The following is a 21,258-nucleotide window of genomic DNA, read 5'->3' as shown; positions in this document are numbered from 1 at the left end:
AGCGGACGGAGCTGGGTGTTCCAGGCAGAGAGACTGCACGTACAAAATTATGGAGGTGTGAAAACACAAAGTTTATCCAGAGAACAAGTGTTTTAGCTTTGGGTACCAGGAGCAGAAGTTGCAGGTGCTAAAACTATCTGTCCTTCCTTCACTTCCTCTCTGGAAGGGACGAGGCAAAATTTGATCAGGAGGCAACAGAATGAATGAAAGGCCAAGGCAGAAGGAGACCAAGCTAGGCTGGTGTGTAGGGCTTGACTGATGTGGGAAAGATCATGGTTTGACCATGGCCATATGGTCTTCATATAGGCTCTGGTTGTCAGGACATTGAGGAATGACTGTACCTAACAAGTGACAAAGACAGAATTGCAAAGATGTGAGGGTTCACTCTGGCAACCTCCTATCCTGGTCTCTAACCCTCCCACTGCTCCCCAGAACTCTCTGGGGGGTGCCTTAGAAGCCTCCAGGCAGGGGAGACAGGATAGCCTGCTGGGAAAGGTTAAGTCCATTTTCCCCACCTCTAAAGGGCTCCTTCTCCGCTTTGTCACTACCACCATGAAACATGCCTTCAGGCAGTTTAGTGAATCTGAACCTGAATCTAATTCTGGAACATTTTTATTCACTTTTGTGAGGGCATCAGAAAAATGGGCTGGAGAGGGGTGGGGGGTTCCCAAGGTTGAGCACACTAAGAACAGGGTAGAAGACAGCAACTGTGTGACTGCGTCACCTCCCAGTAACAAAAGGGGAGGTAGATGACAGGATCTAGAGTTCGTACTTTGGGGATCTGGGTATTTTTATACTGTCTGTATTTTGATACGCATTCCCTTTCTTCTCTTCTTCGCTATTTGGTAAAGTTCATTTTAAAAATGTCAACTAGGGGGCACCTGGGTGGCTCAGTGGGTTAAGCCTCTGCTTTCCGCTCAGGTCATGATCTCAGGGTCTTGGGATGGAGTCCCTCATCGGGCTCTCTGCTTGGCAGGGAGCCTGCTTCCTCCTCTCTCTCTCTGCCTGCCTCTCTGCCTCCTTATGATCTCTCTCTGTCAAATAAATAAAATCTTTAAAAAAAAATGTCAACTAACCTAAGTGGAACCAAAGAAAGCAGTTTTTATTCACAGCCATACCCCTGTGGACTGGGCAGATATAGGGATGGAAAGGAAATTCCAGGTATGCGAATCCAGAGGAATTATCCTTCCCCTCCAGGATGCTTTCTTTCCAGAATTCTCTTCCACTATAATATGGAGGGTTCTGGGTCTGGTTTTAATAATATGTGGTGACAGTTCCCCCTCACAATACTGCACTGTAAGTAACCACTAAAAGTTTGACCCTGTCAAAGTGGGGGGGGCGGTAAGAAGCGTTATAGTTTGACGAGGATTTAATTCACTCTAATTGGAGGAAGGGAAAAGATTTCTGGTGGGAGATGTGGTCTTCGGTGCTCATCTCCCCAGTAGCTGCTCCTCTTCCTCCCTGGCACCATTTGTTACCTAATAAAGTCAGGTGTGAAGCCACATCCTACCTACCAATATTAATACAATTGCAAATTTCTTAAAATTCACTTTTTAAAAATAAGTAAATAAAAGAAAAGGTGTCATTAGTTTGAGAGAGGAGCGCAAGCTGGCCCATACAGTAAATATTTGAAATCACAGATCCAGAATATCTTAGTAAAAAGGCTCTGTCCTTGTCTGTTGAGGTTATCAAAGTGTTAATACTCAACATTAGACGTAATACCCTCTGGGCTAAGACTGAGTTTGTTTTACACTTTTCAATCAGAAGACAACTTCCAAAGTTATTGATATTGACAGTATAATCTCTGACATGAAGGTTAAAACCAGTGCACCATGTCTCACCAAGAGTATCTTCAGTTCCAGTCCCTCTATCTCTACTTTCCATCCCAACAAAAAAGGAGAAGCACCCGCCAGAGTTAGCTGAGAGCCACCCCATGTCCCATATACCTCTTCTACATCTTAATCTGAAGCACAACATGGGAAAATAGGTAATGACTTCCTTCAGCACAAACTGTCCCACATGAATAAAGAAACCAGAACTATTCTCTATGGCCTTATAAAAGACAGGTCTCAAGTGTTTTTTTTTTGTTGTTGTTGTTTTTAATTTCTCATTTCCAAAAAGAAAAATGCTGCATAAACATAAAGCACTACAGACCTTGGGTTGAGGGCTGCAACCACAACATTTAAGAAATACTTGTCTCAGAGAAAAGCAAATACTGCATCATCTCACTCATATATGGGATCTGAAAAAAAGAAACCCCAAACCAAACCCACAGATAGAGGACAGACTGGTGGTGGCCAGAGGGTGGGGGTGGAGGAAATGGGTGAAGGTGGTCAAGAGACACAAACTTCCAGTCAGAAGATAAGTAAGTCCTGGAAAAGTAATGTATACCATGGTAACTATAGTTAGTACTGTATTTTATATTTGAAAATTACTAAGAGAGTCATCTTAAAAGTTCTCATCACAAGAAACAGAGCTTATAACTATGTGAGGTTATGGGCATGAACTAAATTTATTGTGGTCATCGTTTGGCAATGTATACATTTATCAAATCACTATGTTGCACACCTGAAACAAATACAGTGTTAGACATCAATTATATCCTACTTAAAAAAAGAATACATCCCCAATACATATTCAAAACCACCCCCCCAACCCCAAAAAAGAACTCGTCTTGACATTACCAATGGAGAACAAACCACCAACTCTGAAATAATTGGGGGATGGGAAACCTTTTGCATGGACAGAAGGCTTGACTTCTCACAGAAATGAGCCCCTCATACAGGATTTTTATTTATTGTTTCTGGAAGCTATGTTTACCCAGTTGCACTGTCACAACTATGAACTAGAAGCAGCTCTAACTTATACTAGGAATAAGTGGTCCTGAAGCATTCACTTACATAGAAATTATAATTTAAGAAAACTAAGAATATGGAAAAGTTATGCTTATATAAATATTAAATATCACATTATGGACAGTAACTCAATATTGCTTTAGTTAATAATCACGGCTCCCATTTTGGGGGGGCAGTTTTCAGCTTTGCCATGTTTTAGGCACTATGCTAAGTATTTCTCATGCATGTCCCTTTCATTTGCACAATGACCCTACGTGGTGGGCACCATCCCCCTCTAGTTGATGAAGAAACAAGGTGCAGAGCAACTGAGTCACTTCCTGAAGTCATTTGGTGCTTTCAGACATTTGGTGCTTCCTGAGGTCAACTGCAAATCCTCCTTTTCAGAGACAAGTCTAAACTCACAGAAACCACCATGGGCTTATTCCACAAAATCTGTCAAATTTCCAGAACTGATATCTATTTGATTAGAAGGGTCTAGCCCACCCCAGACAAGGAAGTTATACCTCAGTTCTGAAGCAGAATTTGATGACCCACCTTTTCCCCTCCCAAAGAAAACATGCTTATCTGATTTTTGTAGAAATTCCCAACATTTATATAACTCTTTATACTTAGATTTTTCCAATCCCTCTTACCTTCATTCAGTATTCATTTGGGAGATGGCAATATATGTAGTACTCCATTTTATTTATTTATTTTTTTAAAGATTTTATTTATTTATTTGACAGAGAGAGAAATCACAAGTAGGCAGAGGCAGGCAGAGAGAAAGGGAGAAGCAGGCTCCCCACCAAGCAGAGAGCCCAATGCAGGGCTTGATCCCAGGACCCTGAGATCATGACCTGAGCCGAAGGCAAAGGCTTAACCCACCGAGCCACCCAGGCGCCCTGTAGTACTCCATTTTAAACGTAAGAAAAGAGCATATAATATTTAAGTGATCACAAAGAGGGCTTTCCACATAGCCCAGAACCAGGACCCCAAGCCACATTTTAATGAATATGCTAGTGCTTCTGTCATCCTTATAACAAGGTGAGAGGGGCCTCTTTACATTGACAGAGTGAAACACCTGTAACATTTAATAAGTTGTTCAATGATAACACCTAGTAGTACCTGTCATTTAAGAAACCAAAAGCCATGCCAATGTAAACAATTTTATATACAATGATTAAATAGTTTTGTTTTTTCAATATTTAGTCATAATCAAATTGACCTATTATCTATGACTTTTTAAAAAAGCAGAGCCCACTGTATATAGTAGGGGGAAAATTCCATACTTACCTACTGCACAATGTAAAATCTAGAGAAAAAAAGGGGGGGGGAAGAATTAGTAAAGATCAATAATAATATATAGTTCCTATAAACTTTTCAGTATTAGACTTGAAAAACACACATTTCATTTTTAAACTTGGTTATTTAACAAAATGTACATTCTTATTTATTTTTGTTTGTTCCTTTTTAGTTTGTGAATCTGTGGAAGATTTCCCAAGGAATAAATCTTACCCAGTAGTCTACCAGACGCAGAAGGCGTCCCTCTTCCATGTCCCATATTCTACAGAACAGAACGGTCACAGACTACAAAACACAGAGTCAGAAGAGCCTTTGTTGGCTCTTCTTACCCGGCAGGCCCTTCAATGCAGACATTTATTCAACCAACAAAGCTCCACAGTGAGACTCCATCTTGTCTCACTTGGTGACCTCATTATAGGCATTCTCCCAGTCCAATATGTGACCCTAGATCTCTTTATGCTCCAGGCCCACACTGCAAACTGGCTTTGGACATCTCCATCTAGGTGTATTACCAGCCCCTCAAACATGACATGCCTCTTCAAGAAACTCCCCTTTCCTTCCCTCATACCTGCTATGCTTTTTGATCATCAACCTCCCAGTCTCCCAAGTTCAGTTGTTCTCTTGTTCCCTCACCTACAAGTCTACTAGTTTCTAAGTCCTACCAATACTTCTGGCATCAGTCTTCCCTGTTTTTATTTCCAGTGCCTTGGGTGAGATTGCTATCTCCTCTCCTTCTCAGTGGTCATCCAAGTGGCCAATTAGGTTATTATAAATTGTCTTCTAATCCATCCTGTATATGGCATTGCTTTAACCCTAGTGGTGGTTTCAGTAAAGATGTAATCTAAGGAGCTGGGTTCGAGATGGTGGTGTAGCAAGACCTGAACTCACCTCCTCTGTGGATACAAATCTACAGCTAACTGTAGAATAATCCTTCCTAAAAGGGACCTGAAAGTTCAATGAACAGGAGCCTTCACAACAAAGAATAAAAAGATAGCAGCAGGATGGGAAAGAGGCGCAGAAACACAGACTGGCTAGGGAATAAAACAAACCCAGCTATGGTGGGTCACAATTGGGAGGGGCATCAAAAGTATAGATTTTCCCCAGAGGATCAAAGGTACCTGAGTTCTATATCTGGCACCCAAATCCTTAGATCCTGCATAGGAGAGATGAGCCCCCAAAACACTAGGCTCTGAAAATCAATAGGAATCACCTTTACAAGGTCTATAAAGCTGCAGGAAACAGAAAACCTGATCTTAAAGGGCCCATACACAGACTCACTCATCCCAGAAACCAGTGCAAAACATCAACTTGAAGAGTACATAGAGCACAGATTAAGAAGAATCATTTGCTAACCTTAAAAGCAACTGCCTGAAGAGGCAGGAAACAGCAGGAACTCTCTTTGGAAACTGACACCAGTGGAAGCAATTTTTGCAATTCAAGTCTACCTTACTAATGCGGGTGCTGGTGGGCACCATTTTGGAATTCCTCTAAAATTCTAGTAACAGTGGGAATACCCTGCAGAGCACCCAGCCCACAGACACCCTGCAGAAGCTGCAGATACCTGCAGCCCAACCAAGTGTCAGAGTAGCCCACCAACCACAGCCCCAGGCCCTGCCACAGCAGGAGGGCACACACAGCCCACAAAAGGGACACCCCTTGAGCACCTGGTTTTAGTGACTGAGAGATTGTATTTCTGGGCCAAATAGTACCATCGCCTATATAAGGTCACCCATTCAAGACTGGGAGAGGTAGCTGACTTGCCTCATCCAGAGAAACTAACACAAAGAGTTAGGCAAGATGAGGAGACAGAGTAATATGTTCCAAAAAAAAGAACATGACAAAAATGTCAGAAAAAGAACCAAATGAATCACAGATAAGCAATCAGCCTGATTCGAAAAATTCAAAGAAATTATCATATAAATGCTCAGTAAACTCAGTAGAAAACTGGTTGAACACAATGAGAACTTAAACAAAGATATAGAAAATTTACAAAAGTACCAAGCAGAAATTTGAAAAATAAACTGGAAGGGCTCAAAAGTAGACTGGATGAAGTAGAAGAATGCATCAGCAAGCTGGAAGACAAAGCAAGGGAATCTGCCTAGAAAGAACAGCAAAATGAAACTAAAAAATTGAGAGGAGTCAAACAGATAGAGGGGATGAAGAATTTCAAACTTTCAGTTACAAAACAAATTAAGGAATCCGAACACCTACAAATCCAACAGGAGATCGAAGAGAAGAAGAGCAGCAATTCTAGAAACAGAAAATCAACCAAATTCTGAAAGGCAGGACCGGCGAAGAAGTGAATCCAAAGCGACGGGAAGATAGATCACAGGGGGAGAGGCCGGATCCTGGCAAGCAGCCGAGCAACGGAGCATAAAATCAGAACTTTTAAAAGTCTGATTCACTGAGGGACATCGCTCTAGAGGCTAAGCTGGGGTGAAGCCCAGGTGGGGACAGTGTGGTGTCAGGTCCCGCGGGGTCACAGAAGGATCAGTGGTGTCTGAGTGTTCCAGAGCTCACAGGTATTAGAGCGGAGAAGCTGGCTACAGAGACGGAGCCAAGGAGTGAGCTCTCAACTCAGGGTTACCTTGAACCATAATCCATGGCACAGTCAGACCACTGCTCTGTGAGCAGGGACCCCACAAGATCAGGGGAGACACACCCTCCACCCCAGAAGAGTGGCAGGGATCTGCTGGGTTTAGAGACTCCAGGCGGGGCTGTGTGCCAGAGACCCTTAGTCACAGGCTGGGTGAGTTCGGAGCACAGTCGGCGGCTAGGGAGACGGGAGTAATTGAGCACTTTTCTCTGAGGGCGCACTGAGGACTCGGGCCCTGAGCTCTTGGCTCTTCCCGGCCGGAGACTGGGAGGCCGCCATTTTCATTCTTGTCCTCCAGAACTCTACGGAAAGTGTTCAGGGCACAAAAGCTCCCAAAAGCGAGCCCACGCAGATCACTTAGCCCGGCCCCTACTAAGGGTGGTGCAATTCTGCCTCGGGCAAAGACACTTGAGAATCACTACAACAGGCCCCTCCCCCAGAAGATGAGGAAGAAATCCAGCCAAGGCCAAGTTCACTTACCAAGGGAGAAAGTGGAATTCCAGAGGAGGAGAAAGCAAAGCACGGAATTCATGGCTTTCTTCCCATGATTCTTTAGTGTTGCAAAGTTAATTAATTTTTTTAATTTTATTTTTTTCTTACTCTAAAACTTTTTAAACTTTTACTCTTTGCTCTTTTAAAATTTTTAACTAGTTCATCTTAACAATATCTTTCATAAAAAAAAAATCTTTTTGAACCTTCATTATTTAGTCATATTTTATCCTTCATTATATCTAACTTTATATTTTGTATACACATAGGGTTTTTTCTTCTAAAAAAATTTGGGATACAACTTCTTCTAATAGATCAAAATATACACTAAATCTAGCACAGGGCTGTGTTGTAGTCTCCAGCCTGAGCAAATTCTCTCCACTTTCTTTTTCTTTATTCTCCCAACCAACTTATCTTATCAACTCCTTTTTTAGAGATTTTTTTAAAAAATTTTCATTTTTATAGTCATATTCCATCCCTTCATCATGTTTACCTTTATTTTGTGTATATACACACAAAATAAGGGTATGCATATGTATATATATATATACGTACACACAAACACACATATATATATGTTTTTCATTCTTTAAAATTTTGAGAGGTAGTTTCTTCTAAGAGACCAAAATACTCCCAAAATTAAGTGGGTGACTCTGTTCTATTCACCAGTCTAATATATATATTTTCTTTTTTATATATTTTCCTTTAAAAAAATTTTTTTTTCTTCTGAACTTCTTCTTATCCCCTTTCTTCCCCCCACGATTTGGGATCTCTTCCGATTGGTTATAGCACATTTTCCCGAGGTCTTTGCCACCCTTTTAATATTTTATTCTCTCCTTCATATACTCTTATCTGGATAAAACGACAAGGCGGAAAAACTCACCACAGAAAAAAGATCAAGAGGCAGTACTGAAGGCTAGGGACCTAATCAATACGGACATTGGTAATATGTCAGATCTAGAGTTCAGAATGCTGATTCTCAAGGTGCTAGCTGGGCTCGAAAAAGGCAGAGAAAATATTAGAAAAACCCTGTCTGGAGAAATAAAAGAACTAAAATCTAACCAAGTTAAAATTAAAAAATCTATAAATGAGGTGCAATAAAAAAATGGAGGCTCTTACAGCTAGGATATATGAATCAGAAGAGAGAGTTAGTGATATAGAAGACCAAATGACAGAGAATAAAGAAGCTGAGCAAAAGAGAGACAAACAACTACTGGACCACGAGGGGAGAATTCGAGAGATAAGTGATAACATAAGACGAAACAACATTAGAATAACTGGGATTCCAGAAGAAGAAGAAAGAGAGGGGAGCAGAATGTATATTGGGGAAAATTACTATAGAGAATTTCCCTAATACGGCACAGGGAACAAGCATCAAAATCCAGGAGGCGTAAAGAACACCCCTTCAAATGAATAAAAATATGTCCACACTCCATCATCTAATAGTAAAATTTACAAGTCTTAGTGACAAAGAGAAAAACCTGAAAGCAGCCCGGGAAAAGAAGTCTGTAACATACAATGGTAAAAATATTAGATTGGCACCAGACTTATCCACAGAGACCTGGCAGGCCAGAGAGGACTGGCATGATATATTCAGAGATCTAAATGAGAAAAACATGCAGCAAAGAATACTATATCCAACTAAGCTATCATTGAAAATAGAAGGAGAGATAAAAAGCTTCCAGGACAAACAAAAACTAAAAGAATTTGTAAACACCAAACCAGCTCTACAGGAAATATTGAAAGGGGTCCTCTAAGCAAAGAGAGACTCTAAAAATAGTAGATCAGAAAGGAACAGAGACCATATACAGTAATAGTCACCTTACAGGCAATACAATGGCACTAAATTCATATCTCTCAATAGTTACCCTGAAAGTAAATGGGCTAAATGCCTCAATCAAAAGACACAAGCTATCAGAATGGATAAAAAAGATAAGACCCATCAATCTGCTGTCTATAAGAAACTCATTTTAGACCCAAAGACCCCACCAGATTTAAAGTGAGGGGGTGGAAAACAATGTACCATGCTAATGGACATCAAAAGAAAGCTGGGGTGGCAATCCTTATATCAGATCAATAATATTTTAAGCCAAAGACTATAATAAGAGATGAGGAAGGACACTATATCATACTCAAAGGGTCTGTCCAACAAGAAGATCTAACAATTTTAAATATCTATGCCCCTAACATGGGAGCAGCCAACTATATAAACCAATTAATAACAAAATCAAAGAAACACATCGACAATAACACAATAATAGTAGGGGACTTTAACACTCCCCTCACCGAAATGAACAGTTCATCCAAGCAAAAGATCAACAAGGAAATAAAGGCCTTAAATGACACACTGGACCAGATGGATATCACAGATATATTCACAACATTCCATCCCAAAGCAACAGAATACACATTCTTCTTTAGTGCACATGGAACATTCTCCAGAATAGATCACATCCTGGGTCATAAATCAGGACTCAACCAGTATCAAAAGACTGGGATCATTCCCTGCATATTTTCAGACCACAACACTCTGAAGCTAAAACTCAATCACAAGTGGAAATTTGGAAAGAATCCCAATACATGGAGACTAAATAGCATCCTTCTAAAGAATGAATGGGTCAACCAGGAAATTAAAGAATTGAAAAAATTCATGGAAACAAATGATAATGAAAACACAATGGTTCAAAATCTGTGGGGCACAGCAAAGGCAGTCCTGAGAGGAAAATATATAGTGGTACAAGCCTTTCTCAAGAAACAAGAAAGGTCTCAAATACACAACCTAACCCTACACCTAAAGGAGCTGGAGAAAGAACAACAAAGAAAGCCTAGCAGAAGAGAAATGATAAAGATCAGAGCAGAAATCAATGAAACAGAAACCAAAAAAACAATGGAATAAATCAACGAAACTAGGAGCTGGTTCTTTGAAAGAATTAATAAATTGATAAACCCCTGGCCAGACTTATCAAAAAGAAAAGAGAAAGGACCCAAATAAATAAAATCATGAATGAAAGAGGAGAGATCACAATCAACACCAAAGAAATACAAACAATTATAAGAACATATTATGAGCAACTATACGCCAGCAAATTTGACAATCTCGAAGAAATGGATGCATTCCTAGAGACATATAAACTACCACAACTGAACCAGGAAGAAATAGAAAACCTGAACAGACCCATAACCAGTAAGGAGATTGAAACAGGCATCAAAGATCTCCAAACAAACAAAAGCCCTGGGCCAGACAGCTTCCCAGGGGAATTCTACCAAACATTTAAATAAGAATTAATTCCTATTCTCCTGAATCTGTTCCAAAAAACAGAAATGGAAGGAAAACTCCCAAACTCATTTTATGAGGCCAGCATTAACTTGATCCCCAAACCAGACAAAGATCCCATCAAAAAGGAGAATTACAGGGGCGCCTGGGTGGCTCAGTGGGTTAAAGCCTCTGCTTTTGGCTCAGGTCATGGTCCCAGAGTCCTGGGATCGAGCCCCGCATCAGGCTCTCTGCTCAGCAGGAAGCCTGCTTCCTCCTCTCTCTCTGCCTGCCTCTCTGCCTACTTGTGATCTCTCTCTGTCAAATAAGTAAATAAAATCTTAAAAAAAAAAAAAAAAAGAATTACAGACCAATATCCTTGATGAACACAAATGTGAAAATTCTCACCAAAATACTAGACAATAGGATCCAACAGTATATTAAAAGGATTATTCACCACGACAAAGTGGGATTTATGCCAGGGCTGCCAGGTTGGTTCAACATCTGCAAATCAATCAATGTGATACAATACATTAATAAAAGAAAGAACAAGAACCGTATGATACTCTCAATAGATGCTGAAAAAGCATTTGACAAAGTACAGCATCCTTTCTTGATCAAAACTCTTCAAAGTGTAGAGATAGAGGGTACATATCTCAATATCATCAAAGCCATCTATGAAAAACCCATGGCGAATATCACTCTCAATGGAGAAAAACAGAGCTTTTCTGCTAAGGTCAGGAACATGGCAGGGATGTCCACCATCACCAGTACTATTCAACATAGTACTGGAAGTCCTAGCCTCAGCAATCAGACAACAAAAAGAAATTAAAGGCATTGAAATTGGCAAAGAAGAAGTCAAACTATCACTCTTTGCAGATGATATGATACTACATGTGGAAAACCCAAAAGACTCCACTCCAAATCAGCTAGAACTTGTACAGGAATTCAGTAAAGTGTCAGGATATAAAATCAATACAAAGAAATCAGTTGCATTTCTTTACACCGACAGTACAGAAGAAAGAGAAATTAAGGAGTCAATCCCATTTACAATTGCACTCAAAACCATAAGATACCTAGGAATAAACCTAACCAAAGAGGCAAAGAATCTATACTCAGAAAACTATAAAGTACTCATGAAAGAAACTGAAGAAGACACAAAGAAATAGAAAAATGTTCCATGCTCATGGATTGTTAGGACAAATATTGTGAAAATGTCTATGCTACCTAAAGCAATCTACACATTTAATGCAATCCCTATCAAAATCCCATCCAATTTTTTCAAGGAAATGGGAACAAATAATCCTAAAATTTATATGGAATCAGAAAGGACCTCGAACAGCCAGAGGAACGTTGAAAAAGAAAGCGAAAGTTGGTGGCATCACAATTCCAGACTTCAAGCTCTATTACAAAGCTGTCATCATCAAGACAGTATGGTACTGGCACAAAAGCAGACACATAGATCAATGGAACAGAATAGAGAGCCCAGAAATAGACCCTCAACTCTATGGTCAACTAATCTTCGACAAAGCAGGAAAGAATGTCCAGTGGAATAAAGACAGTCTCTTCAACAAATGGTGTTGGGAAAATTGGACAGCCACATGCAGAAAAATGAAATTGGACCATTTCCTTACACCAAACACGAAAATAGACTCAAAATGGATGAAGGACCTCAATGTGAAAAAAGAATCCATCAAAATCCTTGAGAACACAGGCAGCAACCTCTTTGACCTCAGCTGCAACAACTTCTCCCTAGGAATATCGCCAAAGACAAGGGAAGCAAGGGCAAAAATGAACTACCGGGACTTCATCAAGATCAAAAGCTTTTGCACAGCAAAGGAAACAGTTGACAAAACCAAAAGACAACTGAAAGAATGGGAGAAGATATTGCAAAAGTCTTATCAGATAAAGGGCTAGTATCCAAAATCTATAAAGAGCTTAGCAAACTCAACACCCAAAGAACAAATAATCCAATCAAGAAATGGGCAGAGGACAGGAACTGAGATTTCTGCAAAGAAGACATCCAGATGGCCAACAGACACACGAAAAAGTGCTCCACATCACTGGGCATCAGGGAAATACAAATCAAAACCACAATGGGATACCACCTCACACCAGTCAGAATGGCTAAAATTATCAAGTCAGGAGATGATAGATGCTGGCGAGGATGCGGAGAAAGGGGAACCCTCCTACACTGTTGGTGGGAATGCAAGCTGGTGCAGCCACTCTGGAAAACAGCATGGAGGTTCCTCAGAAAGTTGAAAAGAGAGCTACCCTACAACCCAGCAATTGCACTACTGGGTATTTACCCTAAAGATACAAATGTAGTGATCCGAAGGGGCACATGCACCCAAATTATAGCAGCAATGTCCACAATAGCCAAACTATGGAAAGAACCTAGATGTCCATCAACAGATGAATGGATAAAGAAGATGTGGTATATATATACAATGGAATACTATGCAGCCATCAAAAGAAATGAAATCTCGCCATATGCTATGACGTGGATGGAACTAGAGGTATTAGGCTGAGCAAAATAAGTCAATCAGAGAAAGACAATTATCATATGATCTCCCTGATATGAGGAAGTTGATAGGCAACGTGGGGGGTTTGAGGGGTAGGAAAGGAAAAAATGAAACAAGATGGGATCGGGAGGGAGACAAACCATAAGAGACTCTTAATCTCACAAAACAAACTGAGGGTTGCCGGTGGGGAGGGGGTAGGGAGAGGGTGGTTGGATTATGGACATTGGGGAAGGTATGTGCTATGGTGAGTGCTATGAAGTGTGTAAACCTGGCGATTCACAGACCTCTACCCCTGGGGCTAATAATACATTATATGTTAATAAAAAAATAAAAAATTATATTAAAAAAATAAAATAAATTAAGTCAAGGAGATGTTTTCATCATACAGCATAAGGAATATAGTCAATAATATTGTAATAATGTTGTATGGTATAATCTATGACTAAGCAGGCAAGATACACTGGGGAAAGTCTCTTCAAAAATGGTGCTGGGAGGGGCATCTGGGTGGCTCAGTTGTTACACATCTGCCTTTGGCTCAGGTCATGATCTCAGGGTCCTGGGATCGAGCCCCACATCGGGCTCCCTGCTCAGCGGGAAGCCTGTTTCTCCCTCTGCCACTCCCCCTGCCTGTATTCCCTCTCTTGCTGTCTCTCTCTGTAAAATAAGTAAATAAAATCTTTTAAAAAGTAGTGCTGGGAAAACTGGACAGCTACATACAAACAATGAAACCAGATCACTTTCTTATACCATATACAAAAATAAACTCAAAATGGGTTAAAGACCTAAATGGGAAACCTGAAGCCATAAAACTAGAAGAAAACACAGGCAATAATCTCTTTGGCATCTGTGGTAGAAACATTTTTCTAGATGTGTCTTCTTTGGCAAGGGAAACAAAAGCAAAATTAAAACTATTGGGAATACACCAAAATAAAAAACTTTCATCCATCAAAGGAAACCACCAATAAAACAAAAAGACAACTCACTCAATAGGAGAAAATATGTGCAAATGATGTATCCAATAAGGTTATATATATAAGATTAATACCCAAAATATATAAAGACCTTATATATCTTAATACCAAAAAACCAAAAATCCAATTAAAATATGGGTAGAGGACAGGAGTAAACATTTTTCCAGAGAAGACATACAGATGGCCAACAGACACATAAAAGATGTTCAACATCACTAAGTATCAGGAAATTTAAATGAAGATCTACGAGATACCACCTCACACCTGTCAGAATGACTACAATCAAAAAGACAAAAAATAACAAGTGTTGCCAAGGATGTTGAGAAAAAGAACCCTCTTATACTGTTGGTGGGAATGCAAGCTGATGCAGCCACTGTGGAACATAGTACGGAGGTTCCTCAAAAAGTTAGAAACAGAACCAGCATAGGATCCAGTAATTCCCCTGCTGGGTATTTACCCAAAGAATAAACACTAACTGGAGAACATATATACACCCACTGTGTTTACTGCAGCACTATTTACAATAGCCAAGATATGGAAGCAACCTAAATGTCCACTGACTGATGAATGGATACAGAAGATATGTTACATATACACAGTAGAATATTACCCAGCCACAAAAAAGAATGACATCTTGCCATTTGCAAGAACACTGATGGATCCAGAGAGTATTATGCTAAGCAAAGAAAGTCAGTCAGAAAAGACAAATACCATGATTTTACTCACATGTGGAATTTAAGAAACAAAATAAAGAAAAAAAGACAAAAACAAAAAAACAAACTCTTAACTATACAGAACAAATTGGTGGCTGCCAGAGGGGAGGAGATGGAGGGATGGGTTTAACAGGTGAAGGGGATTAAGAGTACAATTATGAGCACTGACTGTAATGAACAGAATTATTGAAACATTATACTGTACACCTAAAATTAACATAATACTGTACATTATTAATACTTGAATAAAGCTACTTCACACATTTATTTTATTATTTTAAAAATATTTTATTTATTTATTTATTTATTTGACAGAAATCACAAGTAGGCAGAGGCAGGCAGAGAGAGAGGAGGAGGCAGGCTCCCTGCCAAGCAGAGAGCCTGATGCAGGGCTTGATCCCAGGACCCTGGGATCATGACCTGAGCCGAAGGCAGAGGCTTTAACCCACTGAGCCACCCAGGTGCCCCTACTTCACACATTTAAAGAACGAAAGAAAGAACTGAAGCCCAAAGGAATCTTCATAGTTAGCAAAAAAAAAAAGTTGTATGGTGACAGATGGTAACCAGACTCATTGAGGTGAGCACTGCATAATATACAGAATTGTTGAGTAACTGTGTTATTTACCTGAAATTAATATAACCCTGTATATCAACTATACTTCAATAGTAAAAATTACAAGAAAAAAGGTGATGTAATTGATGAATGTTATGAAGCTGTGGAAGTTTTGGGCACAAAGGAATCAAGGTCAAGAAGAATAGCAAAGGGGCTCCAGCAGTTATTTAAGTGTGGTGTGACAAAGGCCTGCACAGTATATGAACTAAGAACACAGGAAAGAAAGAGTGCAGCTGAGAATCACTCAGATAAAGAATTGGTGGGGCTTGGTAATGGGAGTAGACAGTAGAACGGGGAAAAAACTCCCCAAACTCCAATCTGAATCAGGTAATTACAATGCATTGGTTCCTGGACTACTTAATCTCAAGGACCAAGAAAATATCCACAATTTTAAAAGGGGAGGGAGTTGATATAGTTGTTTATTTTGTCAAGTGCCCATTTTTAACTAAATACCAAATACTATCACAATCATTTATTTAAAAGATTTATTTATTTATTTGAGAGACTGAGAAGAGAGAGGGTGAAGGAGGGAGACACAGACAGAAAGGGAGAGAGAGAATCCCAAGCAGATGCTCTGCTAAGCATGGAACCCAACAGGGGACTTGATCCCATGATCCTGAGATCATGACCTGAGTCAAAATCAAGAGTCAGATGCTTAACCAACTGAGCCACCCAGGCACCCCCACTTCACTTTTTTTAAGGAACACAAACTTAGGAAAGATATAACCTGAAAACAAACAGTCTCTTGAAAAAAAAAAAAAAGAAGATAAGAAATTAATTAGGATTCTAATTTTAGAAACAGTTCTGAAAATGTTTAAGAAAAAAAAAATTGGGAGATGTGTCTCTATGTTCCGGCACTTTATCTGGCTACTTCCAAAATATCTTGGAATAATTAACACTTTTCCCAGTTCACACAGCACCTTTACAAATGTGGTTTTTAAAAAAAGGAAAAAATTAAGAAAAGTGACGATACCTTAACAGATCCTTACAACTACATCAAGTGGGATAACATTCATATTGTAGGGCTCTCAAAAGGAGGAGAGAGAGAGAAAGGGCAAGAAAAATTATTTGAAGAAGTAATGGCTGAAACTTCCCTAATCTGGGGAAGGAATTAAAATCCAAGTCCTGGAAGCCCAGAGTTTCAAATAAGATGAGCCCAAAGAGATCCACTCTAAGAGTTAAGGATTAAGAGAGAATCCTAAAAGCAACAAGAGAAAAACAACTTGTTATGCTCAAGGGGAACTCTAGAAGGCTATATAAGCAGATTTTTCAGTAGCAACTTAACATGCCAGAAGACAGTGGCATGACATATACAAAGTGCTGAAAGGAAAAAACTTCCAACCCAAATTCCCTGCCCAGCCAAGTTATCATTCAGAACTTAAGGAGAGATTAAGAGCTTTCCCTGTAACCAAAAGCTAAAGGAATTCACCACCACTAAACCAGCCCTACAATAAATGTTAAAGGGACTTCTTTAAGCTAAGTAGTAAGAAAACATAGGAAAGTAAAAATCTCATTGGAAAAGGTAACTATATAATAAAGGTAGTGACCAGTCACTTATAAAGCAAGCATGAAGGTTAAAAGATAAAAGTAGTAAACTTAACTGAAATTACAATAATTAGTTAAGGGAAGCATAAAATAAAAAGATATAAAAATGAATCATCAAAAATAAAAAATGTGGGGGGTGGGAGTAAAAAGGCAAACCTGTGACTTCTGTTTAAAATAAAGTTGCTATCAAGTTAAAACACTGCTATTTGCATAAATATTTTTTGTGAACCTAACAGTAACCACAAGGAAAAAAATTTACAGTAAAATAAAATGAGAAAGGAATTAAACATAACACTAAAGAAAACAAGCAAACCGCTAGGGAAGAGAAAAAGAAAGGCGCACAGAGGAACTACAAAAACAGCCAGAAAACAATTAACACAATGACAACAAGTATACACTTATTAAAAATTACTTTAAATGTAAATGGACTGGGACGCCTGGGTGGCTCAGTTGGTTAAGCAGCTGCCTTCGGCTCAGGTCATGATCCCAGCGTCCTGGGATCGAGTCCCACATCGGGCTCCTTGCTCGGCGGGGAGCCTGCTTCTCCCTCTCCCTCCGCCTCTGCCTCTGCCTACCACTCTGTCTGCCTGTGCTCGCTCGCTCGCTCTAACAAATAAATAAATTTAAAAAAAAAAAAATGTAAATGGACTAAATTCACCAATCAAAAGAGAGTGGCTGAATGGATTAAAAAAATGAGACCGATCTATATGCTGCCTACAAGACTCAGAAGTAAAAACACACAGACAGGGAAAGGGAAGGATTAGAAAGATATTCCATACAAATGGAAATGAAAAGAAAGCTGGAGTAACTATACTACTATCAGATAAAATAGACTTTAAAACAAAGATTTTAAGAGGGGCATCTGGTTGGCTCAGTTGGTTAAGTGTCTGACTCTTGATCTCAGTTCAGGTCTTCACCTCAGGGTCAAGAGTTCAAGCCCTATGCTGGGCTCCACACTAGGCTTAGAGCCTACTTAAAAATAAATAAATAAATAAGTAAAACAAAGACTGTAATAAAAGACAAAGAAGGGCATTATATAATGATTTAGGGGTCAACCCAGCAAGAAGATACTACATTTATAAATATATATGCCCCCAACACAGGAGCACCAAAACATATAAAGCAATTATTAACAGACCTAAAGGGAGAAACTGAAAGCAATATAATAATAGTAGGAGACTTCAATACCTTACTTTCATCAACAGACAGATCATCCAGACAAAAAAATCAATAAGGAAACACTGGTCTTAAATGATACATTAGACCTGATGGAGTTAATAGATATATATAGAATTTTCCACCCAAAAGTAGCAGAATACACATTCTTATCAATTGCACATGGAACATTCTTCAGGACAGATCACATGTTGGGCCATAAGACAATCTCAATAAATTAAAAATGAGTGAACTCATATTAAGCATCTTTTCCGACTGCAATGGTACAAAACTAGAAATTAATTACAAGAAAAAAAAAGGAAAACCCACAAAAACATGGAGATTAAACAGCATGCTATTGAGCAATCAATGGTTCATTGAAGAAACCAAAGGAGAGATTAAAAAAAAAAGAAATCTAGAGACAAAAATCAGACATACCAAAATCTATGAGATGCAGCAAATGAGGTTCTGAGACGGAAGTTCATAGCAGTACACACCTACCTCAAGAAACAAAAAAAAAATTCTCAAAAAAACAATCTAACTTTGCACCTAAAGGAACTAGAAAAAGAACAAAAAAAAGAGCCCAAATTAGTAGAAGGAAGAAAATAATAGAGATCAGAGTAGAAATAAATGAAATAGAGATTAAAAAAAAAAAAGATTTATTCATTTGAGAGAGAAAGTGGGGAGAGGGGCAGAGGGACAAGCAGACTCTCCACTGAGCAGGGAGCCTGATGGGAGGAGGCTTGATTCATGACCTGAGCCAAAGTCAGACACTTAACCTACTGAGACACCCATGCATCCCTGAAATAGAGATTTAAAGCATGATAAAAAAGATCAATGAAAATAAGAGCTGGTTCTCTGAAAACAGAAATTCAACAAACCCTTCACTAAACCAGCCACGTAAAACAGAAGAGGATTCAAAGACGTAATATCAGAAATGAAAGAGAAATTACACCTGATACCACAGAAATAAAAGGATCATAAGAGACTACTATGAACCATTACATGCCAACAAGCTTAACAACCTAGAAGAAATGAATAAATTCCTAGAAACATATAATCTTCTAAGAATGAATCATAAAAACTGAAAATGTGAATAGATTGATTAACTAGTAAGGACACTGAAACAGTAATCAAAAGCCTCCCAACAAACAAAAGTCCAGGACCAGATGGCTTCACTGGCAAATTCTACCAAACATTTGAAGATTTAATACCTATCCTTTTCAAATTCTTCAAAGGAAAGCTTCCAAGTGTTTTATAAGGCCAGCATCATCTATACCAAACTATACAAGGACACCACAAAAAAAGAAATTATAGGCTAATATCCTCGATAAACATAGATGTAAAATCCTCAACAAGTTAAGCAAACTAAATTCAACAACACATTAAAAAGGATCATATACCACAATCCAGTGGGATTTACTTCAGGGATGCAAGGATGGTTCTGCAAATCGATGTGATATACTACATCAATAGAATAAAAGATAAAAATCATATATCATCTCAATAGATGCAGAAAAAGCATTCAACAAAATTCAACATCCAGGGACGCCTAGGTGGCTCAGTGGGTTAAGCCGCTGCCTTCAGCTCAGGTCATGATCCCAGGGTCCTGGGATCGTGTCCCGCATCAAGCTCCTTGTTCAGCAGGGAGCCTGCTTCTCTCTCTGCCTCTGCCTGCCACTCTGCCTGCTTGTGCTCTCTCTCTGACAAATAAATAAATAAAATCCTAAAAAAAAAAAAAATTCGACATCCATTTATAAAAACTCTCAACAAAGTAGGTACAAGGGGGAACATACCTCAACATAATAAAGGCCCTCAATGACAATTCTACAGCTAACATTATACTCAGCAGTGAAAAGCATTCAGGAAAAACACAAGAACACTCACCACACTTGCCACTTTTATTCAACATAGTATTGAAAATCCTAGCCATAACAACTAGGCAAGAGAAAGAAATGAAAGGCCTCCAAATTGGTAAGGAAGAAATAAAACTGTCACTACTTGCAGATGATATGATACTATATATAGAAAATCCTAAAGATTCCACCAAAAAAACTGTTAGAACTAATAAATAAATGGATTCAGTAAAGTTGCAGGATACAAAATCAATATAGAGAAATCTGTGGTGTTCTATACACCAATGATGAAACATCAGAAAGAGAAATTAAGAAAATAATCTCACTTATTAATGCATCAAAAAGAGTAAAATACCAAAGAATAACTTAACCAAGAAAGTGAAGGACTTGTGCACTGAAAACTATAAGACATTCATGAAAGAAATTTAAAAAGACACAAATAGTGAAAAGATATTTTGTGGTCATGGTTTAGAAAAATTAATATTGTTAAAAAGTCCATATTACCTAAAGCAATCTACAAATTCAATGTAATAGCTATCAAAAGTCTAGTGGCATACTTCATAGACCTAGAACAAGTAACTTTAAAATATGTATGAAACAACAAAAGATCGTCAATAGCCAAAGTAATTCTGAGAAAGAAGAACAGAGTTGGAGGTACCACACTGCTTGATTTCAAACTATACTACAAAGCTATGTAATCAAAATAGTATGGTATTGGTAAAAACAAAACAAACAAACAAAAAAACAGATATATAGATCAATGGAACAAAATTGAGAGCCTAGATATAAACCCATACTTAATAAACAATTAATCTATGATAAAGGAGCCAGGAACATAATATAGATAAAAGACAGTCTCTTCAACAAACGGTGTTGTATAGCCACATGCAAAAGAACGAAACTAGACCACTTATACCATATACAAAAATTAACTCAAAATGGATTAAAAACTTGAGTCTAAGACCTGAAACATAAAATTACCAGAAGAAAGAGGCAGTAAGGTCCTGACATCAGTCTTAGCAACATCTTTATGGAGCTGACTTCAAAGGCAAGGGGAAAAAAAGCAAAAATGAGCAGATGGGACTACATCAAACTAAAAAACTTCTGTATAGCAAAGGAAACCACCACCAAAATGAAAAGGCAACCTACCAAATGGGAGAAGACATTTGCAAACTATACATATGGTAAGGAGTAAAGACTTAATATCCAAAACATATAAAGAACTTCTACAATTCAGCAACAAAAAACCAAACAGCCCTATTAAAAAATGGGAAGAGGATCTGAACAGATACTTCCTCAAAGAAGACCTAGAGATGGCCAAGAAGCACATCACTAATCATCAGGGAAATATAAATCAAAACCACAATGAGGTATCACTTAATGTTAGAATGGCTGTTATTAAAATA

General features: G+C 38.7%; 1 protein-coding gene across 1 annotated transcript in view; it reads right to left on the bottom strand.

Annotated features, from left to right (window-relative positions):
- The window catches only part of HACD2 (3-hydroxyacyl-CoA dehydratase 2), a 117,005-nt gene that overhangs the window by 76,956 nt on the left and 18,791 nt on the right, over positions 1-21,258 (bottom strand). Inside the window, exon 3 of the mRNA XM_080800405.1 lies at positions 4,128-4,146. Within this exon, the coding sequence (XP_080656531.1) occupies positions 4,128-4,146 (19 nt within the window). The remainder of the gene's footprint in view (positions 1-4,127; positions 4,147-21,258) is intronic.

This window comes from Martes martes (assembly GCF_963455335.1).
Source record: "Martes martes genome assembly, chromosome: 1".
NCBI classification, from domain to species: Eukaryota; Metazoa; Chordata; class Mammalia; order Carnivora; family Mustelidae; genus Martes; species Martes martes.
The sequence above is the reverse complement of the archived record's forward strand: the minus strand, read 5'-3'. Positions and strand labels throughout refer to the sequence as shown.